Source organism: Podarcis melisellensis (genome assembly GCF_964234715.1).
Source record: "Podarcis melisellensis genome assembly, chromosome: 4".
NCBI lineage: Eukaryota > Metazoa > Chordata > Lepidosauria > Squamata > Lacertidae > Podarcis > Podarcis melisellensis.
In genome coordinates, this window is record NC_138531.1 from 58786129 (window position 1) to 58806659 (window position 20531).

Genomic DNA, 20531 nt, shown 5'->3' on the forward strand with positions numbered 1-20531 from the left:
GGTGGGTGGGACTAGTCAGTGCAGATGGCATCATAGATGTAGTTAGTTAGCATGGTCCCACTCACACATTGCTCTACACATGAGATATCACTTCCACTTTTGTTAGTTTGTAACACTTCTCTTGCCTCTTACCCAAAACACTTTTTTCTGTTTCTGTTTTTTAGGATTCTAAGCCATTCAAATGACGTCTTATAGAAAGCCAATTATTTGGAATGTGGTTACTGCACTGATTTGCAAGATTCTGCACGCTTTCCTAGCAGTAAGCACATTGAACAAAGAGGAACATACATCTAAGTAAGCACAGCTAAGATTGTGTTGTTAGCTTCACTTTTTTTTCTTTTTCTTCATAGGTATATGAAAGTGTTCAGATTCTCTTCTTAAACAACAAGCCACAGGGGTCCAACTGGGGTCCAACAGTCACCTCTTTATCTTGCTCTGCTCCTGGCATGCAGCTGAACATTTTCCTGGCATGGAGGACAAGTGAAGCTTCACTTCTTTGAGCCAGTCTGCTCAAAACTGTTCTACAGCCTTCCTTTTGAAGGAAGCCTTGCCATGACGACTGCTCATAGCTTTCTACATTTTCTCCAAGCAGCAGAGAGCTCCAGGGCACTGCTAGGTACCGTATTTTCCGTCCCATAGGACGCTCCGTCCCATAGGACGCACCTAGTTTTTTTGAGGGGAAATAAAGGAAAACATTTTCACCTTTATTCCCCCACCCAAACCAGGTCGGGGAACAGCGGTATGGTGGCGCTGCACCTCCCCGCTGTCCCCCAGAGCTTGTCTGCCCGGCGCGCAGGGCGCTCTGCTTAAGGGCGCCCCACGCGCCGGGTGGCAGGCTGCTATCCGCAGTGTGGGGAGCCCTGCGGGAACTCCCGCGGGCTCCCCAGGCTTGCGGAGAGCTTCCTGAAGCCTGGCGAGCGAGAGGGGTCAGTGCGCACTGACCCCTCTCGCTCTCCAAGCTTCAGCGAAAGCCTGTATTCGCCCCATAGGACGCACACAGATTTCCCCTTCATTTTTGGAGGGGGAAAAGTGCGAAAAATACGGGCGGAAAATACGGTAGTTATTCAGGACTCAGACCCATAACACAAATATGCACTAAGGTATAGAAGGCATATGGGCAATTAAGGTTGTTTAGTTGTGGTCTTACTGGCACTTCACTTGGCAGTGCACCAGGCTTTAAGCAAAGTTCTTAAGAGGGAGAGTGAGGAAGAGGCAGGGCAATACTCTTGACTGTCTCAGCCATCCTCTAACAGCACCCCGGACAGAGCTACTCCTGTTATCTCCAGCCCTCTTCCCTAATTACAAGTTCATTGAAAGTTTAAATGGCTTTGCAAATGGTTGGTTCTACCCTCTGGTTTTTCACCATAATGCACCACTGTTTCAAATGTCAGATTTTCAAACACCAACTGTCAGGGGTGCCAACTATAGGGGGCGAGGGTGAAGATGAGAGGCGGGATGCATCACGTGACACTGGGTCCTCTCAATGTGGAGGGCAAGTTGGCGTCCCTGCCACCTGTTGCATTTTATATGTTATTTGTAGTTAGGATTGGCATTTCATCCCCTGGCATGTCCCCGTTGTCCTGAAAACTGCATGGTAAGCATGATTTTTCTAACAAGAAAACACAGTGCTGCACTTGTTGAATAGGTGTCTTTCGGAAGCCCTGCCAGAAGAATGGTGACACTCTTTTCGAAGTGTAACATTGGGAATGTAGGTGCTGTAGACACTAACTGAGCCGGTCAGGCTTGCTTTGGAATCACAAAAGTGCAGTAACCTGAGCAAATTAAATTCAAGGCTGCTGGACCTTAATCTGGTTTTGTTGGTAAACATTGTTCATTAATTTAAGGAACTGAGTGTGCTGGCCCAGGCAATCCTGTCTCATTTGATAATGGGCTGGGAATCCAGTGGATTATTGCAGGGATTTTATCTTGCCCTAATCTCTAGGGAGAAATGTTCAAACAGCTGGGGAGGACAAGAAGGAGCTGCATTCTGTGGCTGCAGTTCCTTGGACGAGGATAATATTTGTAAATGCTGCAAATTTTGACTTCAGAGAAAAATGAATCTGTTCTGTTTTTCACTGGTAAGTCTCTTCTTAGTCTGCCTTACTTTATAAACATGAGCTTTAGTCAGGTGACAGAGATTAAAGGTGTTAAAAAGAGAACTGTTGGGTGTACAGTATGAAACTCTCGGTTAGTAAGGGGAAGGGGAATAGAACAGCAAAGGAAGCAAATCATAAAAATAAAATAAAACCAAAGAGGAGCGTTATTTAGAAGTATTTTGTCTGGTAGCTGTGGAACTGATGTCCTCCCCCTTAATGGTTCATGTGGAGCCGTTTTTTATTCATGAAGATGAAACAGTTTCTTTTTGTGTCATGCATTCAAGAAACGATTTGAATTCCATTTCTAACATGGTGTTTTGAAATATTGAGACTTATGCAGTTGCAGTGTGACCTGGGGGGGGTGGAACATTGTGTGTTCTCACAATATAAATGCCATAAGGTTTTAAAACTTTGATAGCACAATTTAACTGTAAGTACTATTGTAAAATGCAGCTCTTTTCACAAGATATTTTAGTCTATGCGCTGTAGTGTTTCAATATCTTTTCATATGGTGAAAGCAAATGCAGGGTGTGTTTTTTTAAACAAACAAGCAGTTTTTCCTACCTGTTTGTGAATATTTATGCTTCTACCATGAAAATTTAATTGAATACATTGCTTATTTGTTGAAAAGAAATATATATTTTTTAAAAGCGACATTTTGATCTAATTCAATACATGCAAGTATCTTGTTTTCATTTCTTTTTAGATTTGTAATCTTCTATTGTATACATCATAAAAGAACACTGGTAAATTACAGTGGCAAGTACATTAAACGAGCCAACAACAAAGTGAGAGTACAAAGAAGTTGGAATAGAGATCAGGTCAAGAATCTATTAGCACACCTTACAGTGGCTTCTATCTCATCAAACCTCATTAAAATGATTGTTCTTGCTGATTTCCTATGAAACTAAGGATCAAGAGGGCTTGATGTATTTCCCTCAGATGGAATTACATAAATGAAGTATTTTTTTTAAAACACTTGTCGTTATACCTATCAGTGAAAGTTTCCATTTCACTTGAGATGAGGCAGACATAATTGCAGTATCAGGGATTATCTGGGCCATTTTGCCCCTGCAAGTGGCTGTATGTACAACATGAGCCAAGAGATAGTTATTTATTTATTTAATAAAAATTTATACACCCCTTGATTTAAAAAACAAAAACAAAACAAAACCATCCATGTGGTTTACATAAAGATAAAACCATGAAATCAAGAACAAATTAAAATAGTTTAAAACATAAAAAATGTTTAAACAGAAGGTGCTTTAGCTGAGTACTTTTCATCATATTTCTCAAAACAGGAAAATTTAGTTTGAAATGCGGTAATTGGCTCAGACAAATTCCATTACCAAATTCAAAGCTTTTGAATGAATTATAAGATCAAAGGATAGCTCAGCTGGTAGAACATGAGACTCTTAATCTCAGGGTCATGGATTCGAGTCCCACATTGAGCAAAAGATACATGCATTGCAAGGGGTTGCATTAGATGACTCTCATGGTACTTTCCAACTCTGTAATTTTGAACAAATCATTTGTCACCCATGCATTTTGGCTTCTTTATGCAAGGTGCCAGAGTGTGCTGGCTAGAAACTGCCTGTTGTCCCATATATATTGGATTACATGTTGCCCTGACTCGCATGTGCCAATGGGGTAGCCTAGACCTGCTCATTATAAAATTGAATCTTCCTGTGACATATTTGATTGGCTTTAGAAGAGAACTGAAGATTTTGAATGAACTTCTTTAGAATGGGTGTGAGAGCTGGGCTAGAAGCAGACAGAAGGCAGAAGGAGAGAGAGAGAGAGAGAGAGAGAGAGAGAGAGAGAGAGAGAGAAGGGAGAGACTTGGTTTCTGCTTGATTCGAAGGCTGTGACTATAGGAGAAGCAAGACCTTCTGGGGAGTTAATGCTGTGAGCTCCTCCACCATAGGCTCAAGTTATTATTATTATTATTATTAATAATAATTTTTATTTATACCCTGCCCTCCCCAGCCAAGGCCAGGCTCAAGGCGGCTAACAAGCAATAATAAAAACAAGTTGAATGAATACAACTTAAAAACAAAATTAAAATACAACATTAAAATATTGAAACATTAAAATATTAAAATGTAGCCTCATCGCAGGAGCAGAAAGGAAAAGAAAAAATAAAGAGCGGGAGGGAATCAAATTGGCTCCAAGCCAAAGGCGAGGCGGAACAACTCTGTCTTACAGAGTTATTTATATGTGCAAATAAACCTTATATCATAAAGACACCACAAATTCCACTGTCTCTCATTCCAAGGAAACCGAACTCTGAATAAGTACCTGGAGGTGGCTTGCCGAAAGGTCGCCCACATGGTATTTTTACAGGGTGAGGGGAGCATTTGGGGAAAGGATAGTCAGAGCAGAGATGTAGCAATGTAGCAGTGTGTGGCTTTGTAGGTTGGTTGAACGTTATTGACTTTAGAACTTTGCATTGAGTCTCTAGAAGCAATGGAGAACACCTGTCCTGTGGGACTAATTAGACTCAGCAGGGATTCTAATTTGATTTACCCCAAGCTGCACCCACCTGCCTTACACGTGATATCCTATATGACATCAGCAGCTACAAATGTGGATTTCTTCTGAAAATTGGGTTTTCAGAAACTGCCAGACAGATGATCGACAACACCGACCAAGTCCTGTGCCATGTGAACTGATTTCCAACCACACAGGCAAAGGAAATGGGGTTTGCAGGCTCTACTGATCAGGTGATCATTGATGCATGCAAAGCCCTGTGCTTTAGCCTGCATTGTTTGATTTCAAACTATGTGGGAAAGGAAAATACTTCACCTGAGGTCATGCAAAAGCAACTGAAAACTGGGGAATTTTCAGGTGTGTGGCAGATATATAGGTGGGATGGGAAAACTAAGAATCTAACCCACCAGTTAGAAAGTTTCCCCATTCCTCTTTCATATAGAGGTCCACAAAACAGTCTGCCTATTTAGGGCCAGAAATCTAATTACTTTGTCCCAATGTGCAAGACACTGTTGGATTTTATTAATTTGCTATAGGAAGGTTTTGCATGAGGTTCCTAAACAACCAATAATCATAAGCAATTTGTAATTACATATCCAGTATGTAACAATTGTGAAGGTTATGTATCTGAAATCAACTTCTGTGGAGAAAGACAAAGGGATGTTATCCCGGCTTTTCTGTGGTTTGTTAAACTCAACTGAGGAAAGTTCTCTTCAAGTCATACAGAAAAGATATACAATCTGCTTGCATCTGCTGGAAGATGAAAAGAATTAACCCAAATAAGGTTTCTTCCATTTCTCCATCTCTCTTCCATATGTTGGCTCTAAATTTTACTGGTAAATCCTAATATTAAATACAGTGTGGCAGCTTAATCGTCTTAACGACTTTCAGAGCCACTGAGCCACTTTTGCAGTTTATCAATATTTGGTTCAGCAAATAAAGGGATGGTGTAAAGAAAATATTCTTGTTCTTGTTAATCTTTGTTAAAGCAAAACAATAGTTCTGCAAACAAAGCTCTTTCTTTGTGGGATGTAATCCAGATGAATCTGCACCTGAAGACCAGTTGCTGAGAATGGCAAGTGGGCAGAATGCTATTGCATTTAGGTTCTGCTTCTGGGGTTCCTAGGGGAATTTGGCTGAACACTGTGTACCAAGACTGCCCAAGTTATTTTGACACCCGAGGCAGAATGTCCCACAATGCATAACCATCTGCTGCCCTTTCATGGCACCCAAAATAAGCTGTGGTGTCTGCTTCACTTTGCCCAATGGTGGGGCCAGCCCTGAGCCTATTCCTGGACCAATTCCCTGCCATTAACTCAGCAAGTGGGGCATACCAAGGATAGTGGTGCAACTGGCAATGTTGCCACTTACTGTAAGATCCTCAGCACCTGCTTTTTTTCACATCTTCAGACCTGGGCATAATCAGGCCTCCACATGAGTACAGCAGATTAAGATAAATACTCAATTTAAAATAGCTGCAAACCCCACCCCCACTAATTGTGGACCTCTGACCATCTGTGGACCCTTGGTGCGATTTTCTTTTGCCCTGGAAACTCTGTGGAACCTGTAGCAGCTGTTTGGCATGCTGTTCTTACTGTACTTGAAATATAAGAGAGAGTGGCCCTCCCCAAAACATCAGAAATAGAAGCAATACTTGTGTGAGCTGACTTTGTATGACAGACTGAATACTATTCTATTCTATTCTATTCTATTCTATTCTATTCTATTCTAATCATTATTTCTTACTGGTCCTTTACCATAAGATCCCAGGGCAGATTAGAACAACAAAATATATGATTATAGAACAGTTGCTAAAACAATTATGATGCTCTTGAATTTCAGGAGGGCTCTATGGATAGTTTATATGAACCAGTTAAGGAAAATCAAGACCCACATGAGACCATTTGCATGACTAGCAGGGCTAACACCCCAGTAATTGCCTCTGCAAAATGTGGACCTCCCGAAAGATCTCAGTCTTTGGTAAGTGATCCTACATCAGTAATTTGATGCTTAATCACTAATGTCATTCTGTCTTTAAACGTTTGGACTGCTTTTCAATGGAATTGTTATAACTGCTTAGGTTTGAACACAGACTTACAAACACAACTCTTTTCAAACTGGTACGTCTCTGAAAACACCAAAAGTTATGTGTTAGAAAAAGCCCAGTCCCTTCCATAATGGTCAGTAGTATCTGGATTAGGATACGGTCCAGGATCTAAGACCCTGTGTGCCTAGGGTAGTCCACTCTCCTTAATGAGATGTGGAAGTTCCAACCAAGCATGAGAATTCCCCAGTGGGTATAACCAGCATCTGTTTATTGTACATGACTTGGCAAATGTCTCCATTGTCCATCTCTGCTTGATGCTCATATCCCATTTCACTTCTGCACTAGCACACGGTACTAGTGTGAAGGCGCAAAGTGTGCAGATGAATTATGGGTTTTTACTCTTGACCCCATCGCCAAAGCAACCTGGCTTCTTTCAGCTCCAGCTCCAAATACTAGGGATGCCTGAGGTCCAAACTTCATGCATAAATCTCTGTGCCTAGAGCCCTGTGCAATCTGGTGATGTCTACACACACACAAAAAAAAAACCTCATATGCACAAAAACTTCCCTGTCTCTCACATCCATGCTAACATGTAGACCTGGGGCAGAGCTTTGCATCACCAGTGGAAGGTGATTAGTCAGTTTAGGGCTTATCCACACTTCCCCTTGTCCCACTGCTTTCCCCCTGCTCCCTACCCCCACCCGTGGAAAACCACTCTTTAGTGCTCAATTGGAGCAAATGGCAATTTGGATTGGTGTTTGTTCCAATCTATCACTAAAGAGTGGGTTTTCCCTTGGAAAGGAGTGGAGCAAGGGGGAAACCGCCCAGACTCATGCTTTCTGGACCTGCTTCTCTTGCATGCAACTCTGCATGCACCATCTATTGCTAAGCTGGGCTGCAGTCCAACAAATATAACCAGGAGAAACAAACAAAGAATACATCCATCAGGAAAGGGGTGGAAATCAATGCAATATTCCAAATGCTTGCATGATTTAGTTCCATTTACTTTCCTAGTTGTTTTCAAATGGAGCTTTTGAAACACTTATCTATTTCCAATAAACCCTAACTGCAAGCCATCTGTGCAATGTTTAGCAGCAATATTATTTTAAAGAAAAGAACACACAAGATCTTGATTGTATGCCGTATGAATCAACAGATGTTATTTTCAAAAAAGAGTCTGGTATTACTATGAACCTATTTCTGTTATCCCTTGGAAATCAGGTCACCATGTTAATGTATGTTACTAAAATTAAAGTCATGGCATGAGGGGCAGTCACAAAGGGCAGCCAGACAAGATATACAGATTTATCTTTGCTACTGTTTTATGAATGAGCATTCAAAGTCACTGTTTGTGCTCCTGCAGGAATCGGTGCCTCTGAAATAAAGCGGCACTTTTATTTGGTACAAGTACTGGTAGTTTCTCAACACAACTCTACCTCAATAATTTAATCTGCTATGCCAGCTATGGTGGTATCTAGATTTGGGTAACTTGACCACAGTATTCCATGCATTGGCCATCTCAAGACTGGATTACTGCAGTATGCTTTACGTGGAGTTGCCCTTGGCCCTTGGCCCTTTACTGGAGCTCCAGCTGGTGCAGAAGGCAACGGCTAGACTGCTGATGGGGGCAGATGGCCAGCAGCATGCTACACCTCTGCTAAAACATCTACACTGGCTTCCCATTTGCTTCTAGGCCAGGTTCTTGTTTTGCTATGCAAATCCCTTAATAACTTGGATCGAGGATGCCTAAGGACTACCCGAGCCTTTATATCCCAGCCTGATCATCTGGAGGTCTGCCGTTAGTTGTCCTCTAGAAGTTGGGTGTTTATTGTCACCAGTCCGATTCTGTGAAACATTCTTCCAGCAGAGATTTGGCAGGCATTCTCACTTTTGACTTTTAGGCTGTTGGATGATGTTTTTTTAATATTGAGTAGCTAGTCATTTTAATTATTGTTTTATACTGCTTTTAATGTTTTCTTTTTAAGTGTTTATGTAGCTGTGCAATGCCCTGCTATTTTGTGAAAGGGCTGTAAATAAATACTTAAATAAATAATCAATCAATAGTCAACCTCTCAAAGGCAGACCTTGGTAATATGCTGCCCTGTGCAAGGCCATTTGATGCCCTTGTGGCGCTGGCTTGAGCCAGGCTTTGGAAAGGAGGTGTGAAGCTCTGGCAGGGTCCTAGAACCCTCCTACCTCCTTCCCAAAGCCCAATAAGTGTTTGCCTGGCTTTGAGAAGGAGGAAGGATGACTCTAGGATCCTGTCCAACCCCTCGCAGGCAAGTACCCTCCTTGGCTGCACGCCCAGTGCAACTGCACTGCTCGCACTGCCCTAAATCCACCTTTGCCCTTTTCTCTGATATTAGCACCTTGCACTGCTGATGTAGCTGAAATGTCAATTCTGACAGGTTGGACCAGGATGGAGAACTCTTGTTCAGGAATTATCCATAGTGATAACTCTTTGGTGTTATGTCTTTGTCCCAGCAACAGCAGCAGCAGCAAACCTTTTTATATAGCCCTCCCACCCAGAATTAGGAATGTTACACCAGCCAGAGAAGCTTGTGGAGTTAGAATATGCAAACTATCATGTTTTAAAGCTCTAGTATGTAACATGCCCTAACACACTTGCCATGTCTGGTTGAATGTGTGAATCTATCTTATATTGAGTCAGGCTGTGATTCACTCTATCCTCGCTGACCGGCAGTGACTCTCCAAGGTGTTTCAGACCTCTGCCAGGGATTACATTTGGAACTTTTCCTTTGTTCCCATAACAGAGAGCAAGTGGATTCACCACAAAGTTAAACTCACACACACTCAATGCACACAATAGTAAGCAAAGCATTCTCTGACATCATCTCTCATTCATTGATATCACATGTTTCATGCCCATGAAGAGGGAACATTTTTTAAATGCTGCACTACCTTTTTTAATGTAACGCTAATTAAAATTATTCTTTGGGAGGGGGGAGGAAGAAAAGAATACTAAATCAGTTAAATTGCTCACTATCAACCGGCTTTAATGAGGAACATAAATATCCTGTTGGATCTCTACATTTTTGTTTTGAGAAATGTTTAGTACAGTAGTTAACTAAAAATAACAGCTCTCTGCTGTGTCACTCTGCTAGCTGCAGAATCAATATGGTTATTTATAAAATAGTTTCTAGAAATGGAAAATGAGATTAGCGGTGACGTTTCAGCAATGTGCCTTGTGGAAAAATGCCGCTTAGGCCAAAGCGCAATGTGTAATCTCCTATCTGCTATTTCTAGCATGAGCGTTATTAGGTCTACACCTTATATGCAGCTCTAAGCTTATTAACTGAGCCTGCCTGGACTCTCATCTTGAATCCTGTCAGTCAGCATCTGAACATTGTCACCTCATGATTTCAAGGCGGCATAACTTTATTCCAAAATCAACAAGGACTCTCTCTTTCAAGCTCTGAAGAATTTTCCTAGAATTCCTTTGTGATGAGGAACAAGTCATACATATACAGCAAATAGGTCTTGCTACAATATTCTGCAATGTATGCCCATCACTGAACAGGAATGTTCCATCTCAGCCAAGCTGCCTTTCAGCTTACTATAAGCAAAAGGGGGATTTAGGGCAGTGCAACTGGTTCTGCCACACTGGACATCACAACTATGACATAGTCAATTGAGCAGAATGGAGGCGTACGCCGAATGTTGGCCTTGCACAGAGCGCTACTGAAATTTGAAGGGCCAATGTCTGCCCCTGCTATAAGGGCTCCTCCAGACTATTTGTTTCCACAAAACTTATGTGTAGATTAGACTGTGCCTGGTGTTTACTGAGCATTGATTCTGAATAGTTTTTGGAGAGGTTATACAACACTGAGCATTCATTTTGGATTTACTCAAATTTGCTTGCTCGTAACTATGCATCTTCCTGTTATTCATTCATCCCATGCCTTTCTGAACCACAAGAATTCCATTTTTAAAAATGAATTCATGGACCTAAAATGACTTTAATTCACTTAAACTGCACAAACCAAAATTTCCAGTATGGACTTGAATCCCTCCTGCAAAATTCTGACAGTTTTGAGAAGACCTAGAATGTTAGGAGCTCAACAACCCAATTCCATCTCCCATTTCTTCTTCCCCTAATTTCCCATTGTTTTTCTAGAAATGGTACTCAATAGTCTGTAATTTTTGCAGTCCACTTAGCATGCTCACACGTCACTGAGCAGTTTTGGGGAGGTAGTATGAATTTTAAAGACATATTATAAGAACTATTTTTTAAAAATGGTGTGTTTTTTTAAATTGGAAACTAACCAGTATTATTCTTTTCACCAAAGGAATTTTCTGATATTGAAAACACGTTGATGAAAAAAAGACAGTAAGTGGACATTTATAATAGCATCTGTGCGCTGTCTCTAGTTTTGTGTACTAACCTAGCCTCAATCTTTTAATTCTTTATGTATTTGTACTGTGTATGTGGCAGTGCTAGTGCCATTTGAAAATGTATATAAGCTTGCAAAACACTCTAAATCTTTTTCAGCATTTTGTTTCCAAACTTTCTTTTTACAATAACTGAAGAGGAGACATCAAAACTCAGATACATTTAGTCATCATTAAGCTCAGCATGGGTTAACCATATGTATGGTTTCCCCCCATAAGACTTATATGGTAACCTATTTCAAAGTGTGCTTGTACTATTGACCTGATAATCTTCTTGTGAGTTTCCCCTCCCCCCTTTATCCCAATGCAAATTAGTTTTCAAAATGATTTGGATTAACCACCAAGCCAAGGTATATTTTATCAGGCATTTCTGTGACAGTAGTTTGGTTGGACTAAGATTTGCATGAGCCAATCTTATGATTGTTTCTGCTAATGACTAGTATGCACATTGATTTATTTTTGTATTTATTTAAGAGAAGAGCTGGACTGGCAGATTCCGAGCTTCTGACAGGATCTTTGTAGGTGTTTCCTCTTTCAATTGCCATCTCATTTTGAAATCCCATCTTATACAATGACTTATCAGCAGATCTGTGTCTATGTGGCAGACATACAGGGCCAGCCCCAAACATTCTGCTATCTGAGGTGGTCTTCTTCAAGACGCAAAAACCCAAGGCCAGCCAAGTTTATCTTGGCACCTGAGGCAGAAATTTCCCCAAGTACCTCTCTCACTCTTCAGCAGCAAAAATAAATATAAATATTAATAATATTAATAATAAATAACAATTTGCTGCCTTTCATGGTACCCAAATCAGCTCATGATGGGGCCAACCCTGCAGACATGTCAGCTACTAAGCCATCTGAATTTCCGGATCACTATTATCAACAGATAAATTTATTGTCCAAGTTCAGGCTCAAGATGAAGAGAGAGCTTGTCTTGTGAATGTAATGGTGATCAGTTGATAAAAATACTATTTGAGGTGCATTTCTCCAATAAAAATAGACTTATGTACAAGGCTTTCTGCTGGGCTGGTAAGAGGGAATCTTCTGTACCTATAATAGTTATACAGCAGAGGAAGTTTTCTCATCACTGAGTAGTTATTTTGGGGATTTATACTCCCTACTCATCAACAAGTTCCAAACTGTAGCTCAGTGCCAAGGTACCTGTTTGCATACAGAAGGTCTTAGGTGCCATTTCTGGTATACCTAGGGTTGGGCCAGGAGAGGCCCTTGTCTGAAATCCTGGCACTGAAATCATTGGCATATAGATAATACCATGTTTGAGGTACCAACTTGGTATAAGATAGCATCTTGTGTAACCTAAAATTACAGTTGAAACAAAAACCTTAAAACAATGAAAGTGCAGACAAAATAAAGCAGACACAAAGCAGCAGCTTGAGAAGCAGTTTTTCATAATGCTCAAATCCTCTCTTCTGCATAACTATATTAAGTATGTAAAATATTTCTGTTCTGTATTACATCTGATTATTTGTAGAGACTTTCATTCCCCTGGTCTGTTGGAGGGAGCTGGCCATGCTCCATGTGACAGTGGTAGTAGTTAACAGCAATTCATTTTCAGCCCTGGAGGGAAACAACTCTGTGTTCCAGGACTGTAGTTTGGAGGCACAGAAATGGAGAAACAGGTAGACCTGTGCCTACTGTAGAATCATTCAGGTCACATGAGCACCCCTGCCCAACTACTGCCGAAACAAACATGTCCTGATGGAGACAATGCTTTGGATGGATTTTGAGGGGCAGAGAGGGATCACACTTGTCTCACCTAGGGCAGCATTATTATTTTTTAGCAATCCAGATTCTTGAACCTGTGTGAACAACAGTTGACTCAGACAATCATCCACTCATTACATATAATGAATAATGTAAACCAATTATTTGTGAATTATGTGCTCCCCGAATGAGTCATGCTCCCCTTAACTATTTGGTAAATGCTTGGCAATGAATAATAGATGGGAAGAAAATTAGGCTCAGTTTGAGAATAATTTTCTCATCCAAAGCAGGGTCAGCCTTATGATAAATGACTTAGAGTCCTATGGCAAATTTATTATGGCATGTGTTTTTGTAGGGTGCAGGATTGTTTTATCACAAAACTCCACTGTAGTTAGGGTGCACAGGCATCATTTAAAGATAGCAGACAAAAACCCTGGTTCAGTCGTTAGAATAAATACGTTGAATCGATTAATAAAAGATCAGACTCTACATTCTTTTTATCTCTTTCTAGGTCCATCCAGAAGTCCATGTCAGAAAATGAAGCATTTGGTTAGTAATTCACATTGTGTTCTGTTCAGGCTTTTGTGTTGTTGTTTTATCACGCAAATAAGGGGACATCCATGTGCTGAAGACTTCTGGTGAAACAGACAAATCCAACACTCTGACAGAGGTTGCTGGAAAGTACCAGGCGTGCATACAAAAAAACAATTATAGGAGCATTTCAGATTTAATAGAATGTGTGTCTAATTTGTTTTCCATTGTAAAAATGGCTATTTTCCTTTGCTAGCTGAAACTGCAAACATAACTTGAGAAATGAAATGTATTTTCATAAAATGTCTAATCATTTTTTCATGTTTGATTGTGATGGTCAACATATCCTGTTTTCAGCAGCTAGCTTTATAAAAATCATTTCGTATATATTGCAAGTTGTAGATCTGATTTATACAGACATTTTAAATACATTTTTTTTTGCTGAATATGGAAATAAATAAAAACATGGCAATCCATCATAAAGAGCCTATCGACCTCTCTGTGAGTTTTGCAGTTCAGCAGGATTTGCATCCATTCATATTTTATCTCACTAGATGACAATGAATGGAGAACATTTAAAGCAAGGATGCTTTCTAAAGGTAAAAATATAGATTTTAATTGTAAAAATCTTCATATTTCATGACACTATATTATTGCTTTAAAGCCCACAAGTATAAAATGGCCATGCCATATCAAAAGAATTTCCTTTCTTTTTCTCCAAGTGTATTTAAAATGAAAACAAATGAAAAGCCTTAAAAGGAATTGCATCACCATTCAGAAGTAAAATCACAACAGATGTTTCATAGATGTGGTTCTTAGTACACTCTTGAAATCAATACAATGCAGTCTTGAAATCAATATGAACCATGAAAGAAATGCAATCATATTCCTAAAAAAGATGATACTACACTCTCACATGTTGAAACCATAAACTTGCTGATGTCTGCTTTGAATAAATCGGTGTGGCATCCTTAAAACAAAATCATGGCAAATCTGTCCTCATAGAACTTTCCTACGGATATTAAGACCAATTGCTTCACATGCAAGTTGACATATAGAGATAGCGAGTCAATAGTAGCTTACAACCCAACACAAGTTTCTCACATCAGTCAACACATATTTACCAGTGCTGACCCTGAAGGGGGCAGGACCAAAAGGGGATCTCCACCTGGGGGGATCCCCTTACGGGGCACTGCAAGAGCCATTTCCTTAACATCTAGATAGCATGAAGCTGGGGTGTACCTTCTCTGAGGCTTTTTGTGTTGGGATTAAGAACCACCTGTTCATCTATCTGAGTATTAGAGTATTCCCAAATTGTCTAAAAGAAACATTAGTCGGATCACTCTCAAATAAACCATCACTGAACCGAAATCGAAATAAGCTACTGACTGATTTCAAAGCTCCCTTCCTGGTTAAGATCCTTTAGCTGGTAGTCACTGGCCAGATTTGGATCCAGTTTAGGCTCTGTTACAGGCTTTAGTCACCTGGAGTCAGAAGAGAGACAGTGGGTTTTTGACTTTGTTGATTCTCATTGATCTTAGCAGCTTTCAGTCCAATTATCTTTCAGTTTTGACCTATAAAGCCTTAAATGGCTCAGGACCACAATACCTCAAGGACTGTCACTTCACATATGAACCATATGTGCCTCCTCCACGAGAGGTCAGAAGGGTGGCAACACGAGAACAGGCCTTCTCTGCAGTGGCTCCCCATCTGTGGAATGCTCTCCCCAGGGATGTTTGTGTGGCACCTTCACTATACACTTTTAGGCGCCACACAAAAACGTTCCTTTTCAACCAGGCCTTTGCCTGACTCAAGCTACATCCTATACCCTGTTTAAAAATGCTAGCTCTTTGGGGGGTTTTGTTATTGGGTTATTGGTTTTGTTTTGACTTTATGTATTTTATATTTTATGTGAACTGCCCTGAGACCTCTGGGTATAGGGCAGTATAGAAATAATAATAATAATAATAATAATAATAATGATGATGATGATGATGATGATGATGATGTGGTACCTCGGGATGCGAACAGGATCCGTTTGCATCCTGAACAGAATGTAAGATGCGACTGCGCGTGCGCGGGTCACATTTCACAGCTTCCATGCATGCACGTGATGTCATTTTGACCGTCTGCGCATGTGCGAGCGGCGAAACCCGGAAGTAATGTGTTCCGTTACTTCCGGGTCACCGCAGAGCGCAACCTGAAAATACTTATCCTGAAGCGTATTTATCCCAAGGTATGACTGTAATAATAATAATATCCTTCTGGAATAGCTGTCCAAGTTGGGAGCGGGCAGTATTGCTTTGCAGTACTTCTGGCCCTAGTTGGATGGCCGACTCTAGAATCTGGTGTTTGAGCGGTATTTTTCAGATTTTGTTCAGAAATTGTGCAGATTTGTGCGGCCACCAGTGTGGGGCTCTACATGGTTTGAGCTTGGTTTTGACCTCCATGCTATTTAACATCTACAGAAAACTATGGTGAGGTCATCCTGAATTATGGAGTGTGTTGCCATCAGAATGCTGAGGACTCACAGCTCTGCTTCTCCTTTTCATCATCCTTATATACCCAAGCGATTGTTGTGCTCTACAGGAGAGGGCATCCTGCAGATACTGTTGTTGTTATTGTTGTTGTTCTAAATCACCCTTCACCCTAAGGTCCCAAGGCAGGCTCCAGCATAAAAAACAATATTAAAAACAATTAAAAACAACTTACAACCATAAAATAAGGGGCCCCATTTCACACAATGTTGGAATAAGGACTTTGTGTGGTAGCACCTCTCATTACATATCAGACAGGTGACGTCTCTATTTTTTATTTTTATTTTTTGGCATTTGTTGAAAACTGTCCTCAACAAGCATAGATTTTTATCCCATCAGCATCTGTAATGGATTTTAAAGTGTTTCTATATAATGTAGTGGGTTTAAATTGTATGTGTGTGTGTATATATATATATATATATATATGCATTTTATTATATCATTTTTATATATGCAATGTGAAATTGCATTGAGATTCCTCGTGACAAGCAATTCATAAATGAAACAGACAACTGAACAAATGAATAATCACTGGCTCTTGTGGTACTGTAAGGACTCTCTGACACTGTAATATGGATCTGCAGATCAAACTAAATATTGTGCATAGATGCCAATTGGTCTAAATCTTTTCCACTTTTAGAAGCTTTTTCAAGGAAATTGCCCTTTGGGATTGGTTGATCTGCATCCCAACGCTAATTATGTAGAGTTTTCGGCTGCTTCTCTAATACGATATGAATCCAGGAATCTGCTTTCTTTGCTTCGCTTCTAGATAGGAAAAATGTGAATGGCACACTCGGGCAGCTTCCCAAGAAGCAAGAGAATGATTTGTACTTCGGAAGGCACTGTCAGTCTGAAGGTAATTGCAATACGCATTTCAGCTGATTTTGCATTTTCCTCAAAACATTTTAAAGGGCACAGAGGAAAACAGTGAAATAATTTGTCAAGGCCTCTGGTGGGGAGGGCTGACTCTTCCCCAAGGGAAAGATATGCACTTTAAATAAAGTGGAAAGTTGAAGCAAGGAACTGCATGGCTTCTATTAAATGCTTCCTGTAGCTGACATGTAGCAGAAGACCCTCATGCAACCAGCTTGTTGTTTTGATCCTGGCAGAAGATTAGTATGCCTGCTATTTGACATGTATTTCCGATGAACTGTATGCTAGGTGCTTTGTAGAAAACAGAAGTAGCAAAGCCTTCTAACAGGAAGCCCACATTGGGGGAGGGAGGGAAAGAAACATAAACCCCAATCCTGTCTCACTAGCAGAGCAAGTGCTTTGCATTCAGAAGGTTCCAAGTTCATTCATTGGCATTTTCAGGTAGGGCCAGGAGAGACTCCTGCCTGAAATCTTGGATAGGCACTGCCAGTCAGAGTAGACAGTTCTGTGCTAGATGGACCAGTGGTCTGACTTGGTATAGGACTGCTTCCTGTCTTTCTAGCCTAAACATTTTTTGTTTAGATGTGAATCTCATTGATATCTGTGCAGCTTAATTATTGCACCAGAAGTAGTCTAGTCATGCTGGCCACATGACCCAGAAAGCTGTCTGTGGACAAACGCCAGCTCCCTTGACCTGAAAGCAAGATGAGCAATGCATCTTTGACTGGACTTAACTCTCCAGGGGTCCTTTACCTTTTACCTACTAGAGACAAAATCATGTGGGGTTGGGGGCAGGGAAGAAGATTTGTGTACAGCATCTTAGACTAGACTCAGACTGGATACACACCCCAAAAAATAATAAAGCACATTATTTCGTCAAAGAATTCTGGGAGCTGTAATTTACTCCTACAGAGCAACAATTCCTCGCACGCTTAACCAACTAGGGCTGGATCTAGGCACATCAAAAAGTGTTTCAGGAAAACGCATTGTACACTATTATGGGAAATCACGTTGGCAAAGGACGGGACTCCACAGCACCTTCTGAGGTCACAGTGTTGTAACCCATATAAAATGCTTTTTCTTTACTAATGTTGTCATAAGTTTCTTCAAATGCATGATGTGTATGCAGGCTTAAAGTATATTTTCACTATGGTTTGCCAACACTGCGGTGGGTCCTATCAGTCTGATTTTACACAGCACTATGGACACACCAGTACGTGAATGGAGTTTCCAAGGAAAGGTACCGACATACAGGGAAAGTGAGCCAGGAAGCTGTGGCCAAGCACAGCTATAAATATTTTTTTACATATCTACCACCTTAACCAATGGTGCTCCTGCTACCTTTGCACTTTGAATAAAGAAGCCAATATGAAAGACCAGTTATCATGACACTTTAGGGCAGTACATAATAGCTTGAGGAACAGCTATCTCTATGCAGTCCTTTCAGAGTTGTGGTCTACTCAGTTTAGATAAGAGAGTTGACACAAGAACATGGCACCTTTTATGTTATGCCTTAGCAAAAAGCCTGTTTGTTTTTAGAATTCACTGAATCAGGGTAAGTTGCCTCTCTATTTCCTTCTTTCTTTCTCCTTACTTGTCCCTCCTTTCTAAAGGCAATTGGGTGTGAGGATTAAGTGATTGACCCCACAGAAACTAGACCCTGATGAATCAAAGCACTAAACCACAGGCTTAACTTTAAGCACCTTAAAGCCATAGATTTCAAATAGGCTATTCATGAGCCTACCTTATCTTTTAGCTTTTCTTTAACCGTTTCATTTCCCTTGGCACACCATGAGGGTCTTGTCTCAGTTTGTAGTACAGTTTACTTCTCCCTTCATAGTTTTGAATAATCCTACAGAGAGTTCCTACATTGCCAGATGGCCTGGTTGCTTGGGTTCATTTTAGGATCTGCACATTGACTTTGCCTTGCTATGCAGTATTTCCTGCACAGTTTACAGCAGGAAAAGGCGCATGGAGAGACATAAAGGTATAAGGAGATGTAGCAGCAAGAGTGGAGGGTTTTGCACGTGGTCCTGGCTTACAAGCATATGATTCTACCTTATACCTTATACGTTTCTAGTTCAATATTTTCTGTGCTGATTAGCAGTGATCTTGCAGACTTTTGTGCACTTATAGCACAATAAAATAGGATATGTGCTGAAGCTAAGAAGGTCTGGTTGAGAGCTGAAATGAAAAACCAAGTAGAAACCCATCTCTACTGCTTTGAGTTCCATGATGAAAGAAAAGTGGGATACAAATGTAATTATTATTATTATTGCAAAGGGAATACACAAAGCTTTGTTCCCCAGGATGATGATACTGCAGATTTAAAGTAACATTTTGGTAACACCTTCACATTTTCCAAAAGAATAATAATACCAACTGTTGCTGACATTAACATTTTGAGGGAACATAACATATTTTCCAGAAAAGTAGACTGATTTGATATTCTACTAAAACAATTGTGGAAATCTATATGCTCATGTGCATGCAAATTCCATTTACATTAATGAGCTGTTTGCAAGTGAAAAGGTTTAGGATCAAGGTGTGAAATCTCTAATTAGATTTTGGTTTAAATACATCATCCAACTTCACCTAATACAAACTAAAGGAGTTGGATTTTTTTAAAAATAATAATCATGCCATATAAAAAAAATTAGAAAATAAATGAAGACAAAAGTAGACTTTCTTATTATCGTTGGCATCAATCTGTCTCAAGAGAATGGAGTGCATCTCCAGGGTGACGCCAAACCTCTGGAGAATCACAGTGCCTGCTGTGGCTGCAGAGGCTGGTAACTCATAACTGCTGCCTCCTGCAATGTTTTTGCTGTGTTAGCAGCACCAAAGTGAGCTATCTGGGGCACAAACGTAGGCAATTTGTATGGGGTTCCTGGGCTGCTCAGACAAGAAGTCTTTCTTCTCATCCTTACTGATGTGGTCCAAAGAAAAATGAGCAATATGTTTGGTGGAAGAAGCATACAAGACGCCATCTATCCCTCTTAGGAACTCCACTCTGGATTTGTGTAGGGTTTACTCCTTAGCCTTTTCTTCTCCCAAATAGGTCCCACAAGGCAGCGGGTATGGATTTTTCCTTTGGGTTTTCTCCCAAAGTCTTTCTCGTGAATGAATATATCCGTAAGGCAGCAGAGGTTTAGGATCAGAGTCTTCCTTGTCTTGGATGAGCTACACTCCCAGGTTGATGAGCCCCATCTGCCCCTTGTTTCCCTTACAGCATGTGGAGTAACTGCCTTCTTGACCAGTGAACACTAATGGTCTTGTCTCTCAATCTGCTGGAGGCTGTCTTCACATGCAGGAAAAGTCCCTAACTCACTCAGGTTTTAAGACTCATCGGCTACCCTCACCTGGTTATCAAAGCTGTTTGCTGGGGTGCGGCCACTGTCACATGCTGACAGTTTCTAGGATCCACAGGTGAAAACTGAGTGCAGGGTAGGGAACAAAGGTGGACAAAGTACTCCAGAAGGAGCACAATGTGTCTCCCAGAAGAGAGACACCTTAACACCTATACATAGTAATAGTATAGAAATGTTCTTTATTAATTTGAGATGAAAATGTAAGGTTCCCCTTCCCCTTTAGGGAAGGTTACACACTTCCCCTTTGCTATAAATTTCTGATCAGTTTTAGCCAGATGCAATGAAAGCGGCACAGAGTTATTATTTGTTTATTTCATCTACAGTGACATCTATTTCATTCCTAAGCACAATTCAAACACCTGACTACATATTGATAAGCCTTCGGCTTTTCCTACCTCTGCTTAGGACTGTAAAATTAGGAAGTGGGTTATTAAGGATGTAGCAA

The 20531-nt window shown here is 40.6% G+C and overlaps 1 protein-coding gene across 1 annotated transcript in view; it reads left to right on the forward strand.

Moving 5' to 3' along the window:
• Positions 1-1977: 1977 nt before the first annotated feature.
• Positions 1978-20531, forward strand: part of SAMSN1 (SAM domain, SH3 domain and nuclear localization signals 1) — a 46445-nt gene continuing 27891 nt past the window's right edge. The window contains exons 1-5 of the mRNA XM_081909124.1: positions 1978-2078; positions 6432-6569; positions 10947-10987; positions 13286-13323; positions 16612-16698. Coding sequence (XP_081765250.1) covers positions 2055-2078; positions 6432-6569; positions 10947-10987; positions 13286-13323; positions 16612-16698 — 328 coding nt within the window. The 5' untranslated portion in view covers positions 1978-2054. The remainder of the gene's footprint in view (positions 2079-6431; positions 6570-10946; positions 10988-13285; positions 13324-16611; positions 16699-20531) is intronic.